At 34.0% G+C, this 12087-nt stretch overlaps 1 protein-coding gene across 2 annotated transcripts in view; it reads right to left on the reverse strand.

The window, feature by feature from the left end:
- Window positions 1-12087, reverse strand: part of LOC119641158 (muscle M-line assembly protein unc-89) — an 83667-nt gene that overhangs the window by 29281 nt on the left and 42299 nt on the right. The window contains exons 15-16 of one of the 2 annotated variants that reach the window (XM_038039670.1): window positions 8929-10273; window positions 8222-8354 (exon numbers count right to left, since the gene is read on the reverse strand). In XM_038039670.1, coding sequence (XP_037895598.1) covers window positions 8222-8354; window positions 8929-10273 — 1478 coding nt within the window. Of the gene's footprint in view, window positions 1-8221; window positions 8355-8928; window positions 10274-10469; window positions 10748-12087 lie in introns of those variants that run through there. The other variant, XM_038039668.1, reaches the window with a different exon arrangement.

Here is a 12087-nt window from a genome sequence, read left to right on the forward strand (position 1 = left end):
AAATGTGCCCAAAATCGTTTAGGAAGGCCAAAAGCCGAAACTGTGTTAGGTAACCGAGATCTTAAAAAAGTCAGAAGGCAGCGTCTTTGCTGTTTTGGATGAAAACTTTTATATGAGAGTGCTCTGTTTGAAGTGAAGGCCAGGTGCGCGTTTGCTAATACCGCACCAAGAACGTGAATGAGGTTGAATTTTTAAAACAAAAATTTGTTCCCCTTAGTTAGACCGTAGACTTATTGGGTGACCTGATATATAAACTCAACCGGCTCATAGTAAGTAGCGATCTGAAAATTGCATGTCTTTAAATTCATTTGTGCCTTAAACTTTTTATTGCGTTGCTACGTATTATGTTATCTTATGTTTGTTATTCTTGCAATAAGTTGGATGTGCAAGTTATACCCTACTCCATTTGCGGTATAAGTTTATGTGGATACTTGCAACACTTAGAACGGCTTGAGAGAGACTCGCTTTTTGTTAGACCGATCGATTCAAAGTCGCGTTCTAAACTTTGTTTGTCCGTATTGATTTCTTCTTTTCAACCTACAGGCCACTATTTTCGAGATATCTGGATGAAATTTTGATACATCAACTTGCTTTAGTCCATGAATGAATGCTAAAACGCTTGAAAATGATTCGGATCGGATTATTTTCAAGACCACTTCCAATACAAGAAATAAGGAGGATAAGAAAAATCGTTATATGAATAATTGCATTAAGCGAAGTGGTGTAGGGTACTTAATAGTAGGCCATGTTCCACTTTATTGTTGTTACTCGTTTTCAAGTGCGTGTACGCAGAATTATCGCTACACTTGTTTTACAATTCTGCGTGTTCGCTTACGTAGCACCTCATGCTCTTACATTGATGCAAATTTTCATTAACTTTATATTAAAAACATTAATCCAAGGCTTGTATCATATTTTTATATTTTTTCGTCTTGATACTCTTTATACTCTTTAGGTATACTTTACAAGGCGTCTACAACAAACATCTACATCCCATAAGAGACACATACCTATATCCCGCTAAGGTAGACATGCGTCATAGTAAAAGTAATCTAAGATTGTTATTTCTATTGTTTTTTATTTGTTTTCTTTTTGCTTTCGTGTTCACAAAAAACCAAGCAAGCGTAAAAATGTAATAAAAAATTTAAAAAAAAATAAATAAATAAATAAAATGATTTTTAATTCAAATTTGGTCACTTTTATAAATATTCAACAATTGTCACAAAAACTTAATTCGCGTAATGAACTGATATTAATTGAATTAAAAACCCGCTTGATATAAAAGTAAAAATTATAAAAATTACGAAAACTTTATGCATACTTTAAATTTTTAATTAATTTAATAATTTTTAGAAAAAAAAAAATCTTTTTTTTTTTGCTTTTTTATTTAAAAAAAGTGCACTTGACTTTGAATGTTTTTTTTTTTTTTTAATTTTTCTGTTCGTTTAGTTTATTTTTTATTGTTTACCCGTTATTACGGTTTCTAACTTGTTACTGATTTAGACGTTAAATTTCAACTGAAACGAATTGAAATGCCAAGCAAAACCTTTGAATGAGCAATAAATGAAACAATTTCAGCATCATGTTTGCAAACGTGTGTGTTTGATTTTGTCCACACAATTTTCTTAAAAGTGTGTTCGTACACCAGGCAATACCTACACCAAATGGTTGTTTATAAATTGAAAATAAACCGAAACGCAACCAAATGGTTGTTTATAAATTGAAAAGAAACCGAAACGCAACCAAAAGTCAGCTGACTCGCTAGCGACGGATTCGATTTTCAAATCAATTTAATAAGAGAGCCTTTAAATTTGCTAATTCTAATATACTCCCCAACTTTAAAGTTTGGTCTTGGAAATGTTTTAGGGAAATTATATACAGTTTGTAATATCTGCTTCTCTTCATTTGGTTTCATTTTTATTATTCTGTGATATGTGTTATTGTATTTGGCTAGTAATGTTTGCAGGTTGTTTAACCATTTGGAATTACCGTTCATTTTCCACATTAAGTTTTTTAATGCTCTATTAAATCTTTCGCATGTGGAAGCTTTCATATGAGTGTATGTGTGATAATGATTTCTTTGATAATATTTCATCAAACTTTTAAAATCTTTATTGAAAAATTCCTTTGCCTGATCAGCCTGAATATTTTTTGGAGATTTAATTCTTCTTTGCCTGTTTCATAGCTTTAACTATGTCTGAAGAACTTTTAGGTTTTACTGGTTCCGCAAAAGCATATTTAGAAAATACATCAATTCCAACCAAAAGGTATTTATAGCCATTGTTTAGGTTATGAAATGACATTAACTTAACTAAATCTATTTGCCATGTATCATTAATTCCTTTTTGAATGAATCGCCTTCGAACAAAATTTTTTCTGACTGGTTTGCGAATCTCATTAACAACTTGAATTTTACTCATTTTTATACATATATTTTTTTATAATTCTCAAATGTGGCTTATAAATCTTAATATCCTGCCTAATCCTGATTGACATCTTCCGAGAAAATTCAAAACATAATCTTAACAAACCAATCTCAATATCAGGGTCGATGGATATGGACATATCAGCCAATTGAACATCAGTCTTATTTATTATTATTATTATTAATTTCGCCAGAGAAATAAATTCTAAGACTAAACTCTTAAAAGCACTAGCATCTAAGGCTATCGGCCTTTATTTTTATTAAAAACTCTACCGCACTTGAGATTCGAACCCACGACCACTGAGTTGCTAGTCGAGACCTACTCGGCCACAGATTCAGTCTTATTTAATTCCACGCACTTTGGTAAAAAATGATTGTAATAAAAGAACGATATTTGTTTTTGTTATATAGTATTCCAGCATAGGAATGTTGATAAAAACATTCCAACGTGAGTTATTAATCTCCACGTTTCAGCATCAAGTTTTATTGTATTACCTTTTTCTTTAATAATCAAAGGCATTGTCCATCTCGCTTATATTTAAAATTACTCACAATGTTGTCTAGAGTTGGATGATCTAGAATGCTCTCAGGTTCTATAAAGTCTATTTGATCCAATCCTTGTTGTATGTATTCCAATAAAAAATTACATTTATTATCTTGCAGCCATAAAAGTGATTTAAAGTTTCATGAGTGTGAAAAACCACATTTCATTTTAGTTTTTAAACCGAAAAAATATTCCAAACCAAATATTAATTCATGGTCTTAATTTCTTTTTGGTAAACGCGGGGTTTTCTGTTCTACCATGTGTGCATAGGGATAAAATTTTGCCAAGCAAAGAACGCGTACCAGCATTCTAATGGAGACAATTGGGAGTGTTCATCCAGCTATCATTTGGTTTGAGTTCTAAATGTTTCTTAATGGGGATGGAAGACGCCTGTTTAATGAAATGCCTCTATCTGAATAAGGATGGAGCTCTATTGAGATTTACTGCTTCAGTAATTAGTATAAAAATTAAAGATGTGTATAAAGTCTACTGTTATTGCATGTGTACCGTAAGAGAAAAGAAATTTTTTTAACAAGTAATATTATTTATAAATTTTAATAAACTAAAAAAAAAAAAAAGCGAACAAAAAGAAAAACAAGATTAAAATACAGAAATGGTGCCTTCTAATTCTTTAAATTTGTGACAGTTATTTTTTATTCATCTATTTCTTTTAAAAAATACGTTATTTCTTTTTTGGAATTTTCTTAAAACTGGCTAATCATATCTATTAAACGCTACTGCGGACTGAGCTGATCCTTCCGATCATCACCATCGCTGCTGTAATAGATAAGATAGAACTCTAGTCTCTTCGTGTTTACTTTACTGAATTCTACTTCGGTTAATTTCTTTCACATTTATTTATAATTTTCTTTGCGATTCAATTACCCATCACCTCGAACCAATTGCGATTATTTCGATTTGCATCATATTTCCTAAATATGGCATTTTTATACAAATACCTGTTATTGAGAATCATTTTCAGTTTTATACGCTTATTCTCAAATGCACGCAAATTTTATTGAGAACGAAGGCAAGGAGCTTTATTCTGTTAAGTAAAACTAACAGTTTCGAAAATGCAATTTGTTTCGGTACACCTTCGCCTTGCTTCGAGCCAACCGAAGGCAAAATTTTGATGTACATAAAGAAAAATGAAATTAAAGCAATAAGCACAGCTAATTGGGAGCATTTATTTTCATTAAACGATGACAAGGTGAAAGGTGAATACACTTACTGCCAATTTTCTCAAAATGGTTTATTATTAGCACCTGGTACCAACAAAGGAGAAATTTCAATATTTGATTTTATTGTGCGCCAATCGAAGAAATGCGAAGGTCCCTCAAGTGAATGCTAATCCGTCACATGTGTAGCGTGGAGCATTAAAAACAACAAAGAATTAGCCTATTGTGACGCGTTTATTCTCTAAAGCGGCACAATACATGTAAAGAAATTTATTCAAACATTCTCAATTGTAAACAATTTTTATTTTCTCAATTATATAGAATTTGTATACGGAAATTATTGAGTACGAATGAATATACACATTAATCTCGCATCGATGAGGCTTTTTTATAAAGACCTGTTGAATGATGGAGAACGAATATGCGTTTATTCTCTAAAGCAATTGGGTACAGTATTTGCTAGTTCTGAACTTCAAAAGGAAAACGGAGCGGAAGATGACGGCGAATTATTACTTAATAACGATTAGTTCTAAATCGTCTATTAGTTCTTGTGACGAATGCATTGGATTGAGTCAAATCAAATATAGCTGTGCAGTATTTTTTTTATAGCAACTTCAAAATGTGTAATCTCATTTATATTTTCACACACACATATATAAATGTGCATGCTTAGACAAGACAAAAAGAAGTACAAACAATAAACAACAATAATATAAATAACTTGTTTCAAAAGCTTTCAAAAAAGCAGTCTGCGGAAGACAAACATATATATAGACATACGAATTAAAAGAAAAAAAATGAAAATAAGAGGTAATTAACTCCAAATATATTAAGTGATCTAAAAAGTATTAAGCATTCGATATGTCAGCATTTGGATAACATTAGGTACGTGCACGCATTTTAGTCATTTTTTTACTTGAAAAAGATATTTAATAAGAAAAATTGGTACAATATATATTAATCAAGGTATTTTCCGTCCTTTTCTACAACTTTTTCCCATCGTTCAAACAACATGGCGATATGACTTTTCAAAAGAACGACATAGCGATCCAATAATCAAGCCATTTTCGCACTTCCTCATCATTTTGGAACCGCGTGGCAGTGAACAAGTGATAATCAGAAGGCGCTATGTCTGATGAATGCACTACGTGAGCCACAACTTCCCATTCGAGTTGCATCCGTGCATCCTTGACAATTCTTGTGCCGTATGGTCAAGCGTTGACATGCAAGAGGATGGCTTGGCGTCTGTTAACCACTGTTGCTGGTCTTTTGCAACAACACCTCTTTCGATTCGTTCAGTTGACGTCGTTAGACGTCTACAGTAACATTTTCATTCGCCTTTAGCAGCCCGTAATACACTGTACACTGATTCCACCATATGCATAGCACAACTTTACGGGCATGAATATTTCCCTTTGTTGTGAATGTGGATGGGTCTCCTGCACTAAGTCATGACTTTCTGTCGTAATAGATACACAAAATTCTTCTTTTCTGCCTGACAGGCAATGAAAACGCGATATAGAGAGGGTTCGAAATAGCATTTTTAGTCATTTAGTGTGTTATTCTTTGAAAGTTTGAGCTTAGTTATCGTCCAATAAGTCTTGCAATTCATCCTATTCGAGTTTTTTTGGTCGCTCAGACTGTTCTTTGCCCTTGATATGGATATGATGGAGCAGCACCACTATGAACTTCTAAATGTGTTGGATTTGCTTCGGCAGCAGAATTCTTCAAAGCAAACAGAAGAAGTAGTGAAGAGCGGAAAGGCAATTTTTAGCACTCCATGATTAGCGTTTGTACACGCTGAATATCTCAATGATACTTAAGGGGGACACTACTATTTCATGTAGAGAAGATTTAAAATCACCGAATTTAAATTTTGCGTACTTCGCATTATTTTGCCGCTTTCGCCAATAGTTGCTGCTGATCAATATACCCGCAAGCACTATTACATTGCTATTATCAATTCCATTCGCCTTCATAAACATTGACATTTGGATTAATCCTTTTGTTAAGACCATTATTTGCAGTTCACTATAGTCGAGTAAAATATAAAGCTTGCAACTTAATATCTACATGGCAATCTTTGGTTTGATATTTCGAATTTATATGTCGACTTTTGCGTCATTTGTTTAAAATTCATTGCTTTGAAAATTCCGGTTCCCATAAGAAATCCTAAGATTTTTTGAAATTTTCAATGAAGTGAACGAAATTTGTTGAACTCTCGGTTCTTGCATTTCCCAGAGAGACAGGGAGAGAGTATAATAAATAATAAATCATACGTTCAGAGAAAATTGCAAAAAAGTCGGCAGCAGTGTCATCTAATATGGAGACAAACTGATCAAGCACGGTTTCCGAGCCTTTAATTGTGAAGTTCAAGGATTTTTGGATTTATTTTTTCGCTCTCGTTCAAATCGAATGGCCTTCCAAACCAAGTCAATTCGTCCACATCGATATATAGAGATTTTAATTAGGCCTTTAAGAAAATAAATCATAATTCATTGTTACACACTCTTGATCGTCTTGGATTTCCACTATATTTGATTGAGTGGAGAACATTCAGTATGGGAAATATCTCTCGAATCACAACTGTCCGTCTTCCCAAAAGTCGCTCATGGAGACCATTTAAGACCTGTTTTCTTTTTTTTGGTGGTGTATCTTATTGATCTTCCCTTTTCATTCAATACGCTAAACTTTTTATGTATGCAGATATTGTACCGTTGTGTTTATCTTTTCTTTTCCTAGAATTTCCGCGATTGTCCCAAGATGCTATAAGTCGCATGGTCTCCCAACGTGATCCCAACCCGTATAGGCGGTAAGACGTATAGTCCGTGTCGAACATTGATTGTGAATCCGCTGACATCCATTATAATTGGTGCCGTGGTAAAACGTGAGATGGAGTAAAGAAGACGCATATAAATAACCTGTAAAACAATACCCGTCTTTTGATCAGTCTAATAAATGAAGTCAATATCCTGTGAGTCAATAAGTAAAATCTGAAAGAAAACCGTTTAGGTAAAGTAAGTCCCATCTACCTACGAATGCTACATATGTGAGAGACAACAAGTGGTAATCGACGTAAATAAAAATTGAACTATTATTGGATTTATAAAATTTTTCCTAGGTTTGTGTGGGTAATAAACGGAAGACCACAATAACAGTGGAGATAATTCCAGTTGTCTCAAGATTAGCTTTAAGTAATTAATCTTATTCAATAAGGAGTAAATTATAACGTTACAGATACTTACATTGTCCCAAATTCCGTGTCGGTATTTATATATTATAAAATAAAAATAATTTAAGGATCGCCTGGAATACAGGCGAGCTCCAACTGAACATTTCTAATCTTCATAAACGTTAACGTTTCTCGTCACGTAATTCGTCAACTTTAGATAGTTAAAGTTAAGGTATGTAGATTCAATTAGAAGTTACAAAAGCTTTTTCGTACCAAGTGCAATAATTTTAATAAGTATTATGATTTAATTTTGATAACGAAATCGAACAATATGATCACGTAACGTCTACTCATAAGTCTTCAAACCTTCAAGCAAATGTTTTGCTTTTTCGTGTCTATATTCATAAAGGCTGTATGGTTACAGATTATAGGTGCAGACGTATTTAATTGTTACCAATTGTGTTTGGAGACATGGTGCAGAAGCTTCTCTTAGATATTTGGTGCCCTTGATGCGAGAGATTTGTTTGTTTACTTATGCAGAAAAATGAATAGTTTAGAATAATTTGTTTGTTGATGCATATATAGCACACAATTAAAGAATGTTTAGGAAAACATCTCTTGTTGAAAGACGTTATATAACAGATCGGTTTTTTCAAGTAATAAACGAATTGATATGCCAGGTGCAATGTACTCGTAATTACTACTTCTATCTATAGAGGCACTTTTCCAATAAAAGATGTTAATGATCGGAAAACTATTTATGAAAACAGCAACAAGTTTTTCTTATTTACATATCGAACAATCTCGATGCTTAATATTCGGAATACTTTTAACATCAAATTTTTATTAATTTTTTAGCCAAAGCTCGCTTAGATTCTTTTAGGTCACGTGCTTGTACTCACTTTTAAGAAATCCCTAAGCCATACGACTTCTGGCTTTGGATCACCAACCACTTCGCAGCATATAATAACCGTATCGCCTTCATAAGCTTCACTCGACCGTGGCTTAACAACAAACAATGGTTCCTCCGAGTAGCTGGAATGAGCGAGATGAAAAAAATAAAAAAATGTTTTTCTTTTTACATTTTATCATCACATCATGAATGAAGAAATCCCTTCAAATACTTCCCTTCCTTTACAATACCTAGAAATATGGACTAGGGACTCTATAAAGCAACATTTTTTTCAAAGAATGTAATACTACTCGCCCATCCGTCCACCCGTCCCTCTGCATGATACATACTTTTGCATCACCTTAACTTTAGATGATGACCATAGAGCTCAATTGGAAAATGAAATGAACTGCGTAAAGTAATTAATCGAAAGTTCGTACAAAGTTGTAGGAAATCCGCTTGAAAATTTCGTGAAAACCGGAGTAATTTGCTTACAAAAACTTCCTCAATACATAGAAAATTCTAGATTATAGTCTGGAAGCAATGATAAATAAATAATTTATTTCTAAATGGCGGGTGTAAGCACCTGGAGTCCCTTAACGAAGAATTTGTCTTTTCTAAAGAGCTAGATAGAGGTGCTGAGAGGCAAAAAGATTAGTTCTTAGGTTCTTCTTCGCCTTAGAGGTTATTAGTTTATACACAACTGCAATAACTTACGGCATATCACTTGTCCTTATGACAGGTACATTACTTTGGGAATTCACTTGCTGTCGCTTTGTCACATCATCCATTTCCTTTGGCTCTATGCAAACGCGACAAAGACTTTCCGCTTTACCGACGGCATTCGAGGCTAAACAACTATACATGCCACCATCAGATACTGTAGCGTCGGTTATTGTTAGCTCAACAAAACCACTACAATCCAATGCTACTCTTAAGCGTCGATTGGGTCTTAATTTCACTCCATTACGGTGCCAGGCTACACCAACCGCAGGGTACGCTTCAACTTTGGCTGTTAAACGTATCTCTTGACCTTCTTGAAATATATATGTAGGATCGAGATGCATACAAAATTCAGGTGAAATGTATGCGCGTATGCCTTTGTCTACTACTAAGGAGCAATGACAAGACACAGAACCCAATTCATTTTTAGCGGTACAAGTGTAAATACCACTGTCACTTAGCGATGTGCTGGCCAATTCCAATGTATAGAATTGATAGTCGGCCGTAATTAAACAATGTCTAGTCGATACAAGAGGTCGATCGTCTTTAAACCAAGATATATCTGGTTTAGGATAACCCATCACTTGGCAGGTGAGACGCACTGGATATGTAACTTGAACACGTCGATCTCTCAGACGCATTGTAAATATAGGCAGAGTATCACCTGCCGAGCCAATGTTATTGCTATTGTAGACAATTTCTTTAAGCTGATGATCGGCTTCATATAATTTCGGATCCGTGACTACTTGCAAACGGGCAAAAGTCGCTACACGTCCTTTTATATTGGTAGCTTCACAAGTGTAGCGACCACTATCGCTCTCGTAAACATTCTTAATGATCAAACAACAGCTAGATCCCAATTTACGAGTTTTCACACGATCTACATCAGCGTGTAGTCCTAAACGCAAACCATCCTTATACCAAATGACGTCAGGACGCGGGCTACCGTGCACTACGCATTCCAAAGTGAAAAGGCCATGCAACAATGCTTTAACTTGGCCGGGTAAAATTTTTGTAAATTCGGGTAGACACTCAACGCCGCCAACTTGCAACGGAGACGAAGTTTGGACGGCTGGACCCCAGCCATACCGGTTCTTTGGGGTAACACGAAAATGATATTGAACATTAGGCTTAAGATTAAAGGCATCAAAAGAGTTGATCGGCGTTAAGCCCAATTCTTTCCATATAGCACCACCATCGTGACCCGCAGCCCATGTATCCACTCGATAAGCTATAACAGGAGCTGAGTTATTTGAAGGTGGTTTACCCCAAGATAAGCTGATATGAGTAGGACCCGAATCAATTAGCAAAGGTTCGGTGGATATGGCAGATGGCGGATCTAAAAAAATTAGTAAACAACAAAATACCAGAGACATTATGCAGGGCGAGTCCAACTTATTTATATTTGTAGCTACACGATCTTTTCTTCCCCCCTTTTCCCCCCCTTGCTATATTGCGCTTTTTATAATTTATACAAATAAAACAAGCATTCAATCCCCGGAGAAACATTTTTTTTATTTTAATTTACTTTTAAAGAGTCGTGTATGTAAATGTAAACCTGGATTAGAGCAGCAGTGTTATAATCCATTAATCAAAAAAAAAAAAAAGCAAAAAAAGAGTTAACAATTAGTTGTGAAATTTAAGTTTATAATACATGATTGAATAATAAGCATAAAAAATTAAATAAATAAATACAACTGATTGAAATACAAATCAACTGATCCGAAGGGTTTGAAGGTTGTAATAAGTATAATCCAAGTTTTTTTTCTTTTTTTTTTTTTTGAAAAAGATTTCGATAAAATACCAATTTTAGCTGCAATGACAAATGATGAAATTTTTCTTTCAATAATTCATACATCAAAAATAAAGCTACAAATACATTGTACAAAATCTGATATTCGCCGGACAGTGCAACGAAAAACGCAATACCTTTTACACAGGGATCAACACGAACAAGGGAAATTTAAGGACACATTTCAGGTATTTTGAAATATAGTAACTCTTGTTAAACCAGGATAGTCAACTAGAGAAAAAATTGACATCGGCTTACATAAAATTTGCAAAGTGCATACGAAACAACAAAGCATTGAAACTACAATCATCGTAAGATGACGTTCGGCAAAGAAATATAAAAACTTGCCATCTAAAAGTTCTTGACATCTATATGCAGTGACCATTGGTTGCTTCCAATTTCATCTGCTTTTCTCGAAAGGTTCAACTTTCAATTCCAGATGAAACACTTTTCTGACATTTTTTTAACACGATTTCTGCTCATCATTCACAAGAATGTTTCTAAACCTAACTGAAACAAAGCAACGCAATTTAAGAAGGATGCACAGAATTGCTGATCTTTCTTTGATGGAAGAAATTTTTGCACATAAATTACGTAAAAAAGTGTGGCAGTTAGTAATTTTCCTACGAAAATTAGAACGTATGTTTAAAAAGAAAATGATTTCGGCATATTGCCCTGCCTAAGAAATTAATTAGCCAAAAAAAAGGAAATATAGAGATCTCCCGTTTCTTGTCTTAAGCACTTTGTTTCTCTAATTATATCTCAAACCGCATGTGATAGAAGATCACATGAGGTTTGTGCTAAACGATTTGTGAAGAAGATACAGTTGTTGTTACGCCCATCGAGGCTCTATGTCCATCCATCCTCCATTTTAAATCGTAGTAATAGAAGAAAATATCTCAAAACTAGATGGAAAGACGAGCTTAAATCGATTCAGCAATTCTGGCTCGATCTCTATCATAAGAGTTAAAAACAAGAAGACAGTACTCACAGACTGGCACACGGATGGACAAGCTTTAGAAAGCGACTTTGATCTGTATGACAAAAAGTTGAGACTATTAAAACTCCTTCTGGGTATTGCATACAATCGCACAAGATTAATATAATCTTGTATCCCAAGTGGTATAAACTATAACTAGTTTGAAAAAGTACAGTTATTTAATATTTCGGTTCAATATCCTAATACGATTTCATACTGATTTTTTGCACTAAATATAGACAAAAGGCGATTTGTACAATACGATGTTTATGTAACATTTTCAATAAAACCTTGCAAAAAAAATTCAAACGTGTTCAATACCATGTGATTCTCGTCACTGTCTAGATTGTCTTTGGCGTAAGCAAAGAAGGGATAAGATACG

The sequence above is a fragment of the Glossina fuscipes genome, unplaced genomic scaffold (assembly GCF_014805625.2).
Source record: "Glossina fuscipes isolate IAEA_lab_2018 unplaced genomic scaffold, Yale_Gfus_2 147, whole genome shotgun sequence".
Taxonomy (NCBI): domain Eukaryota; kingdom Metazoa; phylum Arthropoda; class Insecta; order Diptera; family Glossinidae; genus Glossina; species Glossina fuscipes.